Here is a 19,427-nt window from a genome sequence, read left to right as displayed (position 1 = left end):
ACTATTTCTCGTTCCAGCCAGTGCACCATGAGTGGTATATCAAAGGCCGTGGTATGTACTACCTTTTCTGTGGGATAATGCATATAAAAGATCCCTTGCTGCTAACTGAAAAGAGTAGCCCATGACGTGGCGACAGAGAGTCACCTCTCTCAATATGTGTGTGTCCGACACCATATAACCGTAAATAAAATGTGTTGAGTGCGTCGTTAAATAAAACATTTCCTTTCTCTTAAGACTACAGCCCATTGAGCCGTTTCTTGTTCCATCAAATGCACCATGGCCGGCATAACAAAGGCTGTGGGTTTTTGCTATAGTGAGGTTGTTTTTGTTTTTTCTAAAGACCACTGATAACAAAATATTGTTTTGTAGCTTTTAGGTAACAAACATGAAAATTGATATGGACACAAAAGTTTTACCTGTTCCTCTTTTCGTTGTTTTTTTCTGATAAAAAAAATCCCAGTACAATCCCCACTCACCCACCCTACCCTACCCTACCTTTTTCAAGACCCTATGAAGTTTGTTTGTGGTTAATTTCATCTCTGATTTCTGTTTAAATTATAATTGAGTAAGAAACCGTGTAATAAAAATTCTGGTATGACCCATTTTAAAATGTCTTTATGCCCTGCCTCAAGAAATCGTTCTATTTTTCAGGGAGGTGAGCAGATGGAGCTGATACCGGGGGGTGCTGACATCGAGGTCAGTGCACAGAACGTGCATGATTATGTGAGGAAGTATGCCGAGTTCAGGATGGTCAAAGCAGCAGAGAAAGCTCTAAAGGTAAAGTTTTTTATTTAATTTTCTTCTTCTTTTTCTTTTGGGGGAAGGAATTGGCTCTGTTGGTAGCGTGGGTGGGACGTAGCCCAGTGGTAAGGCACGCGGTCGGTGTGTGGGATCGATCCCTGTCAGCTGGCCCATTGGGCTATTTCTCGTTCAAGCCAGTGCACCACGACTGGTATATCAAAGGCTGTGGTATGTACTACCCTGTCTGTAGGATGGTGCATATAAAAGATCCCTTGCTGATAATCGAAAAACGTAGCCCATGAAGTGACGACAACGGGTTTCCTCTCTCAATATCTGTGTGTTCCTTAACCATATGTCTGACGCTATATAACCATAAATAAAATGTGTTGAGTATAGCTCATGAAGTGGCGACAGTGGGTTTCCTCTCTCAATATCTGTGTGGTCCTTAACCATATGTCCGACGCCACATAACCGTAAATAAAATGTGTTGAGTGAGTCGTTAAATGAAACATTTCCTTCCTTCCGACTCATGGGGTTGTCTTACAGTCATTAGTAGTGAAAATAAGCCAACGGCAGGTAGTGTGAAATTCATGACTGTTTTACACTATTATAGTATTATACTGGAAGGTCAGCAGCATAACACTGGTCGGGCCAATCAAGTCCCATTTAACGTGAGCAGAACCCATGCTTTCAGTGGATCCATAGAGGGTTTTTGCCATTCCCTCAAATGTCCTATAACGACTGGTATTTCTCTCATCCTCAGGTATATAGGACAGAGCTACCCCATGAAAGAAAGCTATGTAAGAAATATCCATCTTACATGGGATATCACGCGTTTGTGTTTAACATGACGTCGTCGGTAATATATGACATATTAATGTGAGATGGTGATGTGAGGTCATTAGACACAGTTTTAAATTAATATTTTGTTATTAAAAACTTCATTTTAAAAGATATAGAGGATATTATATGAGTGTCCATGACAGACGATGTTTATGACACGAGTGCCTAACTTATCATATTTGCCGAGCAACAGCGAGGGAAATGCGATAATTTAGGCACGAGTGTTGTAAACATCGTCTGTCATGGACACGAATGTAATATTCTGTTTATTACCGTAGAATGTCTTGCTAAATGAACATTCCAGTCATTGTTTACAAACTAACGTTTCCTTAACGGCGGAGTAATGTTTGTTCATTGATGTCTTGAAAACCAAATCACAACCTGTTCTAAAGTTATGTGATATTTATATGCCCATAAGTAAAGAGTACACATATATCAACAGCTGTAAATTGTAAAACATGTGTATACTAAAAAGCAAACAAATACACAGTAATTGAAATAATTAGTTTTGAATTTGAATGACGTCAGTATTCCAATGACGTCACTTTGCATCTCCTTACAGTAACTATAAATTGGGTACATGACGTTTCCGTTTTAAGAATGCTGGAAAAATTCCAGTGCAAAATTGCTATTGAATTTTTTTAATTTTTTTTGAACATTATTAACGCACCTGAATATGTTTGAAGAAAATCTTGTGATTAAAACATTGTACCTTTTACTAAATATGACTTTCAAGTGAAATTACGGTAAGATATGCTACATTTATTATGTACGAAAACAAAACAAGGGTGCGAAAAGTGACTCGTCGACCTTAGTATAGATTTCTAACAGTTGTGAACGTTATATTCATAATTAAGTGTTTGATGTGTCACAACTACATCGTAATATAATACAAGTTATCATAAATAATCAATTAATGTTTTATTAAATTAATAAAAAACACGTATTTGTCATTACGGCATGTGATCAGCTTACACTCGAAATAAAAATGTATTATGAAGAAAGTAGTATCTGTGGAATGTCGTGTCAGCCATTTAGAAAGAAATGTACTCTTACAACAGCCAATCGTTAAACGACAGTGCCAGGAGGACATACGATTTAGTTATGACATACGAGGGAAATCGCATAAATATGACCCTCGTTATGCTGTACCTCGTAGGTAATAAATCTAGTTAATTTGTAGTGTTATATTTTATTTAACACATGAAACAGATACGACAGTATAGTTTATTTATGATAAAATGGTCAAATAAAAAGGTTAATTGTTCAGCCATCTTTGTCTGTTCGTGTAAAATAATGGTTTATTTACGGAATGAATGAGAGAAAAAGACTCCATCATATGTGGTCATGTGGGATAGAAAAAGTACACCCTCGGTGGTGGAAATTTTGACCATGGCATTTGGCAAGCCTCGTCCCAGGTCGAAATTTTCACCACCTCGGGTGTATTTTTTCTATCTCACATGACCGCATATGATGGAATCTTATAATCAATGGACTCATAGTATGTACTGTCCTGTCATTTGGATCTGTACTGTTATTCAGTTTATTACAAAATTAGTTTATAGCGGGGTTTTTTCACTTTATTGTAGAACATAAAGATGGGAGTGTTTGATGTGGTGCCCCAGAATTTGTTGGAAGGACTGACAGCAGAAGATATACGACTGCTTCTAAACGGCGTCGGAGATATTGATGTGCAGACTCTGATCAGCTACACTTCTTTCAATGATGAAAGTGGTAGGTTCTTTGCTTGTTCTCAAGATGGAGCCAGACAAAATTCAAGCACTAGGGCTCTCGCTACATGTCATAAGCAATGGCGGGCCCGCCATCTCTTAAGACTAATTTCCAATACGCCCGCCATCCATTTGGCAGCAATAGTAATATCCGCCATCCGTTTATTTAGGCCGCCCATCCAAAATCACAAGTCATGCCATCGTCTTGAACTACCAGAGTAATCAGGTTCATCGTCGTTTACAAGACATTTTCGAAGTACTTGTTCCCTGCAAATCTTAGGTACCATCCCTTCCTATAAGTGGAACCAGCTCTACCGATTCCCTCCATCCCTTTCCTGAATACTGGAGAGACCACTGAATTCACAGATAAAAATCAAGCAGATATTTTAGAGTAAGTTAATAAATTAATATTTATTTTTGTACACTGTTAATTTACACATTGTTTGCAAGTTCTGGTTTGAACATCCTGCCATATGTAGAAGCTCAAAATGGATTTGTTATGATGCCAAAAACTATAGACCATAGAAACTGGAGTCTTTGACTTTAATGTTTGTAAAATTTATACAATGTACCACAGTTATTTTACTCATCAATCACTGAATATTAAAGAAGACACATAGCATACATTAATCTCAATTCATTTCATTTCAACTTATTTTCATCCAGTTAAGATTCAAGCACACTGTCCTAGGCAGACACTTCAGCTATGTGGGCTGTGTGTCTAGGACAGTGGGTTAGTTGTTAGTGAGAGAGAAGAGGGTGTTGTGGTCTTACACCTACCCATAGAAGCGTTAAAACTCGCTCTGGGTTGGAGCCTGTACTGGGCTGTGAACCCAGTGCCTACCAGTTATGTCCAATGACTTAACCACATCACAGAGGCTGGCAACATAGCATTGCCAGAGGCGGATCTAAGGGGGGCACCCAGGAGCCTGGGCCCCCCCCCCCCCCCCCCCCTAAATTTTGCGACAGTTGTAATTTTATAATATATTAATTTTCTCTTCTATTTTTACAATCCCCTCCAAACCTCAGAATTCCATTGGCATTCTGCCTCATGTCAATGGGGCCCCCCTAAATGGATTTTCTGGATCCACCACTGATTGTTGTTAGCGCTATATACCAACACCATTATCCAAGGTTCGAAATTAACAGAGGTGAGACGAATGCTGTTAAAAATCCACCATATTCTTTCACAAGCAGCTTTTTACTTTCCATCTTATTTTCTAGTCCATATATATATATATATATATATGTCTATATATATATGAAGAGTTTCATCGCAAAATCGATAAACATCACTATACACACCCAATCCTAAAAACGTTTTATTCCAAACCACCATAAACACTATGCCAGTTTCTCTGCAATCTGTGATATATCCTCAGATAATCGTATCGCGTTTTGCTGAAAATTGAATTTGAACTTACGTTTGTCTGCGTGTGAATAGTGTCTGAGTGTTGTTCGCACAATGGTTTTTGATATGGCGTTTATCACGTTTTGCGATGAAACTCTTCATATACATGTGTGTGTGTGTGTGTGTGTGTGTGTGTATATATATATATATATATATATATATATATATATATGGACTCGAGAAATGTGGATTTTCAGATTTGATAATACAATGTTTGTCTCACATCTTCCACATTGCCAAAGTTTAACTTTTTGCTTCAGTTTTCAAATTTGAGAAGCAAAGATTGTTTCCCACTCAACAAGATTAATTCTGAGCCTTCCCATCCAAATGGTCCAGCTATATAACACTGGGTGTGTGTGTGTGTTTCGTGATCACTTTTCTAATTTTAATTATGTTTTGCTTCTATAGGCGAGTCCAGTGACAGAGTCCAGCGTTTCAAAAGGTGGTTCTGGTCAGTTGTGGAGAAAATGAACAATCAAGAAAGACAAGACCTGGTAAATATACACATTTAAATGTTTTACCTTCATCCAATGTTTTGACTGCAGCATCGGGAAGTCCAATGGGCTATATCTCATTCCAGCCAGTGAACCACGACTGGTATATTAAAGGCCATGGTATGTGTTAGCCAGTCTGTAGGATGTTGCATATAAAAGATCCCTTGCTGCTAATCGAAAAGAGTAGCTCATGAAGTGGTGACAGCGGGTTTCCTCTCTCAATATTTGTGTGGTCCTTAACCATATGTCTGACGCCATATAAGTGTAAATAAAATGTGTCGAGTGCATCGTTAAATAAAATATTTCCTTACTTCTTGCAAAATTTTAAAAACAAAATATTCCCTGGGATGACATTCCTGTTTAGCCCTCTTGAAAATTGCGAGAGTGGTCGTTTAGTTCACGCATTGCTCGCATAAATCTAATTTTGTGTCGCCTTTTCTTTTTTTCCGTGCAAAATTTTGAGCACCATTTACAGCGATATAACAGGTTACGCAAAAAGGGAAATGAGTTACATGGATTTATTTCTGCGTAACCTATAAATGGGTCACACATATTTTCAATTCTTGGAGGCCTGCTGTTTCATTGTAACATTCAGGGATGTGATTTTTCAGCTTTTTATCTGATTTCAGCTTTTTTTGGCATAAAAATATTTTCAGAAAATAGACTGGATTTGATCAGAAATGCTGAAAAATTACCTTTATTTAGATATCTCAACTTTTAAAAGATATTTTCAGCTTTTATTTTAAAATAGGTATCACATCACTGAACGTTCCTTTTCTTCTTTTTAGGTTTATTTCTGGACGTCGAGCCCAGCATTGCCAGCAAGCGAGGAGGGTTTCCAGCCAATGCCAAGTATCACGATACGGCCGGCCGATGACGAACATCTGCCGACTGCGAACACGTGCATCTCGCGTCTCTACATCCCACTGTACTCCACCAAGTGTGTGCTACGATCCAAACTACTACTAGCAATCAAAACAAAGGCATTCGGTTTTGTTTAATGGCCGGTGATGGGTAGGGGCTTGAAAAACAAATTTCAGTGTTGTAGTGTGGATGAACTGAATTATTACACTGACAGCCGGGTGAAAAAAGAAAGTGAATTGTAAGGCAGGATTGGTGGATAAATAAACATTTATTACACTGATAGCTGGTGGATAAATTACATTTATTACACTGATAGCTGGTGGATAAATTACATTTATTACACTGATAGCTGGTGGATAAATTACATTTATTACACTGATAGCTGGATAAATAACATTTATTACACTGATAGCTGGTGGATAAATAACATTTATTACACTGATAGCTGGATAAATAACATTTATTACACTGATAGCTGGTGGATAAATAACATGTATTACACTGATAGCTGGTGGATACATTACATTTATTACACTGATATCTGGTGGATAAATTACATTTATTACACTGATAGCTGGTGGATAAATAACATTTATTACACTGATAGCTGGATAAATAACATTTATTACACTGATAGCTGGTGGATAAATAACATTTATTACACTGATAGCTGGTGGATAAATAACATTTATTACACTGATAGCTGGTGGATAAATAACATGTATTACACTGATAGCTGGTGGATACATTACATTTATTACACTGATAGCTGGTTAAAAATAAAACAGCAACTGAATACTACTAGCTGGTTGAAAAACTTAATTACATTCTAACTGGTCAATAAATGACGTTATACTGCTAGCTTGTTGAATAACTTTGTGAATTACATTGTAGCTGGTGGATAAATGACATGTTATACTGCTAGCTAGTTGAAAAACTATGAATTACATTGTAGCTGGTGAATAAATGACAGGTTATACTGCTAGCTGGTTGAAAAAATATTGGAATTACATTGTAGCTGGTGAATAAATGACATGTTATACTGCTAGCTGGTCGAAAAAATATGTGAATTACATTGTAGCTGGTGGATAAATTATAATGCCAGCTACTTTTTAGCTGGTGGATAAAATTCATATATACAAAGACCTGTAATACTGGTAGTTAGTTGACAAATGACATCAATTATATTGCTGGCTGGTGAACAAATTTGTATTATACTGCGAGCTGGTTAAAAGAAAATATGTGTATGACACTGCTAGCTGTTTAAAGAAAAATGGTATGTGCATTATACTGCTAGCTGGTTAAAAAAAACGTGTGTGTTTCACATTGCTAGCTGTTTAAACAAAAAAGGATGTGCATTATACTGCTAGCTGATTAAAAAGTGTATTATACTGTTGGCTGGTTAAAGAGAGTGTATTATACTGCTAGGTTGTAAAAAACATTGGGTGTTGTACTACTAAATGTTTAAAAAATTGTATGTATCATATTGCTAGCTGTTTTTCCTTTTTAATGTGTTTTATACTGCTAGCTGTTTTAAGAAAAAGGTTTGTGTATTATACTGCTAGTCTTCAAATGTGACTGGATTTAAACTGGATCAAAAACAGATCAGACATTGGTGAATTTGCTTTAGCCAAGTTCAGTTCCTTGTTCAGCAAAACAAAATGTGAGAAAATATTTGAGAAATAATTAACTAAAATGTGAAAAAAATATTTGAGAAATAATTAAACGACTTGTCACATTTTGGCAAATTAATTACGACATTTGGCTAATTAGTTACGAAATTTGACAAGAGTAAACCTGGCTGGTGCTTATAAAACTTTTAGAGTCTCGACAGTAATGTCTTGACAACGCCGTAGAAATTGTGTGTGTGTGAAGCCATTAAAGATTGAGTCTGTACTCTTTAAAACGTTTTATAAGCACGGTTCCTGGTATTGGTATTAATACATGTTGTGAAAACTTGAGAAATGTTGCATTTATTTTGTTGTGACATTGTCGTATTGCTGATCAGTTCATTGGTTGATATGCAGCCATTTTGTCAGTGTCCTGTTACGAGAAAGGCTGCTTTCGTTCGGACACGATCTGGCTGTCCTTTGTGGTTGTTTTTTCACATATACATAGCTATGTTGTTGTTTTCTCAGTGTCTGAAAGATGGGTAATAGCAGCTGAATACTGTATATTACAGTCTGTCTGTTTTATCTTACATGCTGTATATTCACTACCTACTTATTCACTTGTAAATTAAATCTCTTTTCACTGTCCACATCCTGACATACATACACTTAGTGTGGCGAGATCATCCAGAATTCCCAACCAATCAGCATGTAATAATATGACCTGTGACCATGAACTTTCACCTTTCCTCCGATCCCATATATATATATATATATATATATATATATATATATATATATATATATATATATGAAGAGTTAAGGTGCAAAAACCGATAAACACCATTTTATCCCAAAACCTATAATTTTTCAGTTCACGGCGTTATGTTCTAATTTCCATACTCGTTTTTTAAATTCTGTCCTTTATTTACTTTGTATATTTCAACTTAAGATCGTCCACAATGGACGACTTGATATCTTTTGCAGAAAACTATTAAAATGCATATATCGGTTTTTGTGCCTGATGTCCTCATTCATTTATATATATATCCACTACTCCAAAAATAAAATATTTAAACATGTATACATTTTAGAAATGTGGCACATGTATCGGGCGGTAAGATAATTACACCCCATTCCTCTAGGTGACTGATTCCTAAACAGCCCTGGTTATATTATCTTCTTTTCAGAGCTTTCTAAATTTCTCAGATTCCAAGATTAATTTCTAACACGATTGGTGAATTGTTTGTGTTATGTCCAGTATGTTTTGTTTGAAAATCCAAGCATAAATCAATGAAATTATATTGTGTATTTTATTTGTTTGAATCATTTTCTTTAACACTTGTATGTTGAAATTCTAGAACGAATTTTCAACCAAATCTTTGTAATATGTACATTTAACTTTGATGTCGTCTGGTAATAAAAGAGAAAGTACATCTTATAGGTATGAGTGGTATTGTGTTAATTTTTTTTATGGTTTTACAGTGAAAATATATAACATTTAATTTTTTGGAATCGCACTGAATGTGTCCAATTTTGAAGTCATGTGGGGATTTTTTGAAGAAAGCAAACGACCATCATAAATCAATTTATTATACCTCACAGGTGAACAAAATTTATTGGTGCCAGTCTTGTATTTTTGGTAAGGAGTCATAATGACGTCATCAAAGATGGCGGCCATTTTGAATTTTGCATTTATCTAAAATCGACCATAAATCTGCTGTAGCTAATCATATTTAAGAAATTTTGAGGGTTTCTTGGAACAGTATTAAAATGACAGCTATTAATACAGGTTTGTGTCGAGTTTGTTGCTATTGTAACACGATTCTGAACTTTAAAACCTTTTTAAGCATTTAAAGCGACAGACCCTAGTTTTGTAAACACAACGGCATATTTTTCACTATTAAAGCTGGTTTTTTATCCTTTAAGTTAGAAGTACTTGCATTTTATTATTTAGAATTTTCATTTTCGTACACCCGAAGTGGTTCTGGTTACCCAGGTTTTTGTAACCCTCCGAAATGCATTTTTCATAATTCTAAAAACGCACGTTCGTCTGAGAAGTAATGGTTATCGAGACAAGCTCTAGTTATTTTTAGACACCCTCAAAACCACGTAAAAGTCCGGTTTTAAGAGGTATCTAGTTTAGAGAGGTTCTCTTTTGTACAGATATTTAAAAGGGGCCGCGAAAAACGTCCGGTTTTGAGGGAATTCTGGTTTACAGAGGGTCTGGTTTTGAGATATGTGTACAAAATTATTCTAAAATAAATACACTTTGGTCTACAATAAACAATAGCGTAACCAAAAACAACTTTTATATACAGACACTAATATTGCAAACAAGAACATATATTCAATATGTAATTTTATTCATTAAAAAGCCGTTGTTTTCACAATGATTTTATTGGATCAAGTGACTTTCAGTTCAGAAAGAGAACAGACATTTTTAATTGTGTTCATTTGATACCGACTAAAACCTTTGAGGTTGATGTCGCCATTATTGTTGTCTGCTCACAACCTTGGACAAATTAATTTCAAACAAGTTTCTGTTATCCATAACAGTGAAAGTTGGTGCTCCATGTATAGGATAGTGTGACGTAGCCCAGTGGTAAAGTGTCGTTCACGGTCGGTCTGGGATTGATCTCCATCGGTGGGCCCATTGAGCTGTTTCTCGCTCCAGCCAGTGCACCACTACTGGTATATCAAAGGTCATTGTATGTGTTATCTTGTCTGTGGGATGGTGCATATAAAATGCAGATTTCTAAAGTGGTTGCAGCAGACAACCATTTTGAACTAAGCAATACAGACCCTGGTGTCAGCCCGTGAAAATGGATAATTAAGTTTAGTTAATCTACAAACATAACGATTGTTTACGGTTATAACAGAGAGAAGCTAAAGTCTGATGTTAAATGGGAAAATATTATCTAAAAATAACTAGAGCTTGTCTCGATAACCATTACTTCTCGGACAAACATGCATTTTTAGAAGTATGAAAAATGCCTTTTAGGGTATTACAAAAACGTGGATGGCCAGGTGTACAAAAATGAATATTCTAAATAATAAAATGTGAGTACTTCTCATTTAAATTATCAAAAATGGCTTTAATAGAGAAAAATATGTCGTAGTGTTTAAAAACTAGGGTCTGTCACTTTAAAATTCTGTTTCGGTTGCATGCAGATTTCTAAAGTGGTTCCAGCAGATGGCAATTTTCAACTTGGCAATACTTTAAAATTCTGTTTCAAGCAGATTTCTAATGTGGTTAGAGCAGATGGCAGTAGTAGCAAGGCCTATTGGTTACCATGTATGCAAATGAGCTAGGTCACGTGACCTCTTCTGATTGGTTTGACGGGGGCGTGGTCTAATGTGGCTGACCTCTAAGTGAACTAAGTTAACGGCTTTGGCAGCTGTCATCTGACCTCGGTGACCTGGGTTAATGGTTATATCAGCTGGGTAACCTCGTGGGGACACTACAGTGGTTAATGACTGGTAGCCGTCATCTGACCTTGGTGACCTGGGTTAATGGTTATATCAGCTGGGTAACCTCGTGGGAACGCTACAGTGGTTAACGACTGCAGCTGTCATCTGACCTCGGTGACCTGGGTTAATGGTTATATCAGCTGGGTAACCTCGTGGGGGACGCTACAGTGGTTAAGGACTGGCAGCTGTCATCTGACCTCGGTGACCTGGGTTACTGGTTATATCAGCTGGGTAACCTCGTGGGGACGCTACAGTGGTTAATGACTGGCAGCTGTCATCTGACCTCGGTGACCTGGGTTAATGGTTACATCAGCTGGGTAACCTCGTGAGGACGCTACAGTGGTTAATGACTGGCAGCTGTCATCTGATCTCGGTGACCTGGGTTAATGGTTATATCAGCTGGGTAACCTCGTGGGGACGCTACAGTGGTTAATGACTGGCAGCTGTCATCTGAGAAATAGATGTTTAAGTTGCACGTATTTCAAAACTTGTGATTTTAAAACCTCGAACCACTTGGTCGTCTTAAAACACCCGTCTAAATAATCTCTACATTGGTAGCCATGGAATACGCTAGAAGGTATGCGATCCTGAGTTTGGGGGTCGTTGCGTAGGACATTGATCCACTTGCGGACGATGCCAATTTCATCCAATTGTGACCAAGCCATTGTGTAGTAGTGTTCCACTTTTTCTTTATCAGTCATGTCTCGACATGTGTGAACTGCTTTCTCGTCGAACATGCACCCAAAACATAGTTCCTTGGACAACCGTTTGATGGTCTTCGTTATTTCCATGCTGTAACGTAATGACAGGAGAGATTCGATGTAAAGTTTCATATCGGCAGGGTCCATCTCGTCTATGCAATACGTGGACATTGTTTTCCTAATAATCACACGTTTGGACTGCTGTGAATCATCGTGGTAGTTAGTTTGTCATCTTGTACACATTTGGTTCGATCTTTAAACCACAAAGGACATTCTCTGATAGTATTTTCCGGTAAATGGTCGGGTGATCTCTGTACGTATTTCCATTTAAAATAACACTGCTTCTCCATAATGAAGTACGCTGCCACTATCCAGAGTGCGAGTGCTAATAATTTTTACATGCTCATATAAGACTAGAGTTTCGAGCATGTCCGTCCCGGGGCCTGTCTCTGGATAGCCAGTGACTTGCTCCGGGACAGAAAAAATTAAGGGGACAATTTTGAAATTTACATCCAAAAATTGAATAGTGGGCCTTTAAAATTTTGATGCGCATCTCTAATATAATTAATTAAAAAAAAAAATCTACTCATTAAATTTGGTCGCTTGATTAGTTTGGGCGGTCAAAAAGAAATTAGATAGATAGATAACTAGTTTAACGGGGGGGGGGGGGGGGGGGGGGTTGTGTGAAAATGGAAAGAATTTTGAAAATAGCAATTGGTGAAAGGATTTTTTAAAAATTGAAAAAATAATAATAATTTACAAGCCAAAAATAAAATGAATTGACTGCTCGGCCGAATATTTATATAATTTGGAGCATTTTTGAAGGACAGTCCAAAAATAAATAAGAGAAAGAAGAGAGGATTGGACTATTTAATAGTATATTTAAAAAAAAGAAGAGGTAATTTCGACATAAAATTTTGAACGAAGGTCTAAAAGTTTAAAGTCCAATCTATATGTCCACGCGAGTGGCCTCGTTAAGGGCCGTTAGGGGAGAGGTTGGCGACTACGGCGAGCCGATGTCCGGAGTTGCTTCTTAGAGAGCAGATCTCTTATGACCACGCGGTAACCGGCGCCGCAGATCGTCTTGACGATCCTGTGGATTGTTGCACTGTCCATCTCGTAGAGGAGGATCGCTTGTCGGTAGGTCTGCTGGCGCCGGTGCCTCACGACGAGTCCCGTCGCTGAGCTCTGGTGCTGTAGGTTGTGGAGCTCGAAGTGGCTCCCGTCTGGCAGCGGTCTTCAGTGCTGGCTGCAAAACCGGCCTCTCAGCTTCGCCGTATCGGTCGTGTCGCTCTGGACGTAGTCCCGGTACTGAGCCTTAAGTTTCCCCAAGGCCAGTTGCCAGGTATCTATTGGAATTTTCTTTTTGTTCGACCGTTAAAAATTGCGCCCAAGAAAGAAAGAAATGCTTTATTTAACGACGCACCCAACACATTTTATTTACGGTTATATGGCGTCAGACATATGGTTAAGGACCACACAGATTTTGAGAGGAAACACGCTGTCGCCACTTCATGGGCTACTCTTTCCGATTAACAGCAAGGGATCTTTTATTTGCGCTTCCCACAGGCAGGATAGCATAAACCATGGCCTTTGTTGAACCAGTTATGGAACACTGGTCGGTGCAAGTGGTTTACACCTACCCATTGAGCCTTGCGGAGCACTCACTCAGGGTTTGGAGTCGGTATCTGGATTAAAAATCCCATGCCTCGACCGGGATCCGAACCCAGTACCTACCAGCCTGTAGACCGATGACCTAACCACGACGCCACCGAGCCCGGTAAAATTGCGCCCAATTTCCTCAACCAAATTTCCGCACTTTTTCTCTTTGGCATAATACTTTGCGCCATTCAAAATTCCATAGCACCATCACCCCCACCCCCGCCTGCACCCCACCCCCCACCTTTCCTGTCCTGGACAGGCGTGCGTTACAACAGCTTGTTCTGAATGTGCACGTAAAGCCCTTGACTTGACCTGACCTGACCAGGTATCTACGTCCTCCTCTGAGGGTGTCGTCTGTCGAACAGGCTGGCTTGCAGGAGATGTTGCTTTCCTCTTGACGGCGGCCGTCGCCTCAACAACAGCAGGGCTCTTCTCAACGGGAGCGGTCTGTATAGTCAACTGCTTCACCGGAGGCGCTGGAGTGGAAGTGTATCAAGGCGGCGGCGACTGGGCCATGGCAGTGTCCAACAGGTCGCTCGTCATCTCCGCGGTCGATTGAGCCGGTGGCGTCTTCTTCCTCTTCTGTGGTGAAGCGGGGATCGGCGACGCAGACGGGACCGCCACTGGCGGTTGAGCCACCAGCTTTGGTCCCCCCCACCCCACTGAGCCGCCCCAGCAGTGCGTTCCTTCCTCCGTCCTCCTCTTCCTCTCCTCTTCTTATTGGAGTCCGCGTCCCCGTACACCAAAGTCACGGTCGCCCGTGACCCGGTATACGCAACGCGGAACTCCAACAACATTCCAAAGCTTGCCATAAGTCCCCCCAGTTCAGAGTGCACGTCGACATGTCTCGCTTCATAGCTGTCTCTCAGTGGAATGGTCACTATCCAGACTCGACTGATTACAAAGCCAATTAACAATTGTTTCAAAATATAATTACGTTATTGCTATCTGCCACGGATTGGGCCCCTGGCTTCCAGAGGCCGAACCCTGGGGCAGACATGCTCGAAACCTATGTGGTATATGGTATATGAGCATGACAAAATATTACCCGACCCCGTTATTTCTATAATTAAAAGGCTAATGATTGGTTACAACTGAACAAATAATAACGCTGATTGGTTAAATATAGCCCATTGTCTATTTTACATTGTACATATCACTCGTCGTCACGTGTTGCCAATAACTACGCGATTATTAGTCATCCAAATGCGTACATTATAACGATCTTAAACCTGCGGTGTCTACTTTTTATGTTTTTAAAATATCGTTTCCTAAAATAATATACAAGCACAACTACATTTAAAAAATAAATCCGTGTTTTCATTATCTGTTGATGGACTCGGTATAAACAGTTTTGACATCATCTTTGCAGTAGGCCTACTTTGTTACAAATATCACCCCACACGCTAAAAGCGACGATGGCGAAGTTAATACGTTTTGTGTGATGTAAATTACCAAGTGCATTTAAACTATATCGAAGAATGACGTATATCGGAAGATATAGACTGTGATTGATCTCTTCTAACTGTGTATACAGGGCCGTATCCTCCGGGGGGGGGGCAGGGGGGGGGGCAGCTGCCCCCCCCCCCCCCCCCCCCCGAGAATCTTGTCCTTTTTTTTATATATATATCTCCAGTAATAGCATAGAAATGTCAGAGTTTAATTTGTATAGTGTTTAATTCCCTGTATTTTGTATGTCATACGCTCAGGTAATATTCTAGAGGTTATAATATGTTATACGGCTACAGGTCTCTGACCGTCCATATTAAATAATAATACTGTATATCGAGACCAACGCGCTAAAAATAGAACAGGAAATGCATAACGGAAACCCTAATAGTTTGATATTTCGAGAATACAAAATCTAAAATGGCAATGTCCAATTCTCCAATTTCTGATGCGCCTAGCGCTAAGAAGGCAAAGAGATACACACAGCAAAGTGTATCGTCTTTTTTTCACAAATCAACAAGGTAAGTTGCTGTCAAGTCTTGAAAAATTACCATTTGCATTAATGTTGACACAATCGATGTCACGGACACGATGTGTTCAGTTGAATAATAAAATTAATGCTGATTGTATATTGCCTAATCATCTTAATAGACCCTACTACTACTGTCCCTACTATTATAAAATAATATAAAAGTGTTGGGGTTTTTTGTGGGGTTTTTTTGTTGTTGTAATGAAGTGAGTTAATATAGCTGTATTCCTACAGAATCGTTTCCAGAAACAAAATGCGTGCACATAAGTTGCAGCAAGGCATGCGTTGTCAAAGCTGCGTTCACCGACACGTGTTCACGAACGCTAAGGGACTGTCTAAAAATGTCATTACTTCTCCTTAAAGGAATAACCCTCTAATACTTTTCAACACCCCCTGCCCCATCCAAACTAATTTAGTCAGGGAAAAAGCAGGTGTTGAAATGTTTTGTGCCACAACACTTGTAGGACGAAACTGACAAGGTGTATCTTAAATGACAGACTCGGCAAATCTTGAAACAAATCGGAAACAGGACATTTACGTATAATTGCCGAGACTAGTTTACGTGTAGTTCGTGAAAATGTTTGTTAAAGGTGCTTTGTCTGTTTTTCTATATTTTAATATGTTTTACTAAAACAAAATATAAGCAAGACTGCAGTTTAAAAAAATTCGTGCAGTTTTTTTTCTATCAACGAATATCGTCCTCTGTCCACACGCAAGACTCAGTAGTAGTAGTATTAGGGCCTGTATAGGGCCATGACCTACTTTCCGTGACCTTGACCTTGGTGTCTGGCCTTGGTGTGAGTCATAGTGGTGTGGCCTACTAGGGTGAACGCTCGCCCGTGTCCCTGACCGACTTAGGATGGTACTGATGTCCTTGGACTGGCCGTGACCGACTTAGGTTGGTACTGATGTCCTGGGACTGGCCCTGACCGATTTGTTTAGCATTGACCGACTTAGAAGGCAGTGACTGGTATACCTGGGCAGGTGTGCGACCTTGGTGTAAGTCATAGCCTTGACGTACTTGGTGTGTGACTCGTCGCCTAGCCTTGACAGGGATGGTGTAGGATCCCAAATTGCTACTAATGGGAAAGTGCAGCGGGTTTCCTCTCTAAAACTGTCAGAAGTATGTTTCACATCCAGTAGCCGATGATTAATAAATCGAGATGCTCTAGTGGTGCCGTTAACCTACCACGTCTAAGGACTGCCCGACGCGAGGTAGTGTATTTAATTTTAGCGCGCTGAATGATGAATGGTTATCACTGTTTACATCCGGCAAGTGATGGTATCTTGTGTTGTCAGTCTCTAAATAAAATACTCTACGGAACTTCTAGAAGTTAAGTTCTCAAAGTCTGGCAGAAAGACGAAATGATTGAAATAGGTGAAAAAAGGAATTCTCGTTCTACACTATCTGATAGCGCATTCACAAGATTATTATGAACTGACCTATGAATTGCACACACACACACACACACACACACACACACACACACACACACACACACACATATATGGTTTAAATGACAGATTTTGCCAATGTCTCGGTAGCTCAGTCGTTAGCGTAGTCGACTTGAGCGTGAAAGGTACGTCGTTCGTATCTCATGTGGTAGAAGTTGTTTTTCTTCTATTATTATTTTTTAAATTAGTTTATTTATTTATTTATTTATTTGTTTTTATTTTATTTATTTATTTATTTGTTTATTTATTTATTATGTTCAAGCAGAACCCAATACAAGCATCCTCTAATAACCCTGTGTGGACGGGACGTAGCTCAGTGTTCCCTTGATGTGCGGTAGGTCTGGGATCGATCCCCGTCGGTGGGCCCATTGGGCTATATCCAGCCAGTGCTCCACAACTGGACAACGACCGTGGTATGTGCTATCCTGCCTGTGGGAAGCGCAACTAAAAGATCCCTTGCTGCTAATCGGAAGAGTAGCCCATGTAGTGGCGACAGCGGGTTTTCTCTCAAAATCTGTGTGGTCCTTAACCATATGTCCGTATAACCGTAAATAAAATGTGTTGAGTGCGTCGTTAAATAAAACATTTCTTTCTTTCCTCAATCAATATCTGTGTGGTCCTTAACCATATGTCCGTATAACCGTAAATAAAATGTGTTGAGTAAATAAAACATTTCCTTCCTCGTAAAATAAAGATTAATTGAATACAAATATTTATTTTTAGTATTTTGTTTTAGTCATAGGGAAAGAAAGACATATTTGTCTCGAAGAAAGGAATGTTTGTTAAGAAGAAAGGAATATGCGTTAAGGAGAAGAAAGGAATATTTGTTAAGGAGAAGAAAGGGATGTTTGTTAAGGGAAGAAAGGAATGTGTGTGTGTGTGTGTGTGTGTGTGTGTGTGTGTGTGTGAAACATCCCTAACCCATTGCTTTGAAGAAAGAACGACCTTGGCACACTTGGCAGGTGTCTGGCCTTGGTGTGAGTCATGGACCGCCCTTGGCATACTTGGCAGGTGTCTGGCCTTGGTATGAGTCATGCCCTGACCTCCTTAGACTAGTTCCGTTGTGCCCTTGGACTGTTCCCCAGACTATTGTCCTTGGCCTACTTACGACTGGTCTTGACCTATGTAGGCTCGTATTTAGATATAAAAAAGGGGTGTTTTGTTAGTAGCGTCATTCGCTTGCCGAAAGTTCTGTGAACGAGATCTATTTTTGCTTTGGAGTTTGAAGATATTCTGGTACGAAGAAAATGACATCGGGATATTCGAGCAGTGTTAGTAGCAGCAGCAGTAGCGACGAGGACGACGTCTTGGTCTGCAAATGTTCAGAAAGACATACGATCAAAAGAGTGACTACCAAACAAGATGAGGAGAAGAAGAGTATTCATTATACGGATCAAACGGATGCTACACGTGACATTGGGGTTGGAACTGAAGATGGCGAACTCGTGGATGAACTCACAGATCAGACGGATGCTGCCTGTGAAACAGATGCTGCCTGTGAAACAGATGCTGCCTGTGAGGAAGATTGCTATTCGAGACGTTACGTGTTCTGTCATCGTCCCGAAATGAGACATTTCTATGCCCGGATGCTGATGTATGCTCGGTGGCCCATACAATTACGTCAAAAACCAAAAGAACTTGCCAAGGCCGGTTTCTACTACACGGGAGACCACGATGCCATCACCTGTTACTGTTGCGGACTTCGCGTCTACCGATGGAAGAAGACAGACGACCCAGTAATGGAACATTACAGACTCTCTCCAAGATGTCCTTATGTGAACAACCTCTTCAGACATTAAATGTTTTAGACACTTGTGTGCTATGTTTTCATGTTGTATGTTGTGAATAAAACCGTGAATAACAGGTTTTGCTTTCTTATTTATGTCCTGGGTCCATGAGTGTGTCTCTGGACGTGTCCCTATGGTAGTAACACTGGTAAAGGGTAATATTTTGGTAACGATTATTTTTGGGAGCTCGCACGATGAGATTTGTGCTTGGGAGGAGGGACACTGGTCATACGTATCACACACATTCAAACATTCCTGTACCATATCTTTATGCGTCATAAGGTATATAAGTAAAATAGTTTTGGAAAACTCGTCATTTGAGGTAGAACTTTCAGAGGAGCAACATGTCAGACCAGTACAAGTTATATGTACCCGACGTGGATAAGTGGACCCGTTTCTATAAACTGCAGGCACAAGGTAAACTTCAACCTCACTTCGAAATTCAACGTGGTGGGGAAAGTCAGATCATGTACAGTGTGGATCGATGTCTAGAACTCTACGATCCCACGTGGAAAAAAGAAAAAGAGGAACAGAACAAGTCCCCGACACCCAAAGTCGTCATGGTCTCCCCAACACAACAAGTGGTAGAGCAAGCCAAAGCCGATCTGAAACGGAAACAACAACAACAACAACAAAGTGGTACGGGTCAGATATCGTCATTTCATTTGGAGTCGTCA

General features: G+C 39.5%; 1 protein-coding gene across 1 annotated transcript in view; it reads left to right on the top strand.

The window, feature by feature from the left end:
- Positions 1–9,140, top strand: part of LOC121377952 (E3 ubiquitin-protein ligase UBR5-like) — a 102,428-nt gene extending 93,288 nt beyond the window's left edge. Inside the window, 4 exon segments of the mRNA XM_041506045.1 lie at positions 652–777; positions 3,174–3,318; positions 5,134–5,219; positions 6,008–9,140. Of these exon segments, the coding sequence (XP_041361979.1) occupies positions 652–777; positions 3,174–3,318; positions 5,134–5,219; positions 6,008–6,220 (570 nt within the window). The 3' untranslated portion in view covers positions 6,221–9,140.
- Positions 9,141–19,427: the final 10,287 nt, after the last annotated feature.

Source organism: Gigantopelta aegis, chromosome 7, assembly GCF_016097555.1.
Source record: "Gigantopelta aegis isolate Gae_Host chromosome 7, Gae_host_genome, whole genome shotgun sequence".
NCBI lineage: Eukaryota > Metazoa > Mollusca > Gastropoda > Neomphalida > Peltospiridae > Gigantopelta > Gigantopelta aegis.
Note: the sequence above shows the minus strand (reverse complement) of the source record. Positions and strands in the feature narration are given on the sequence as shown.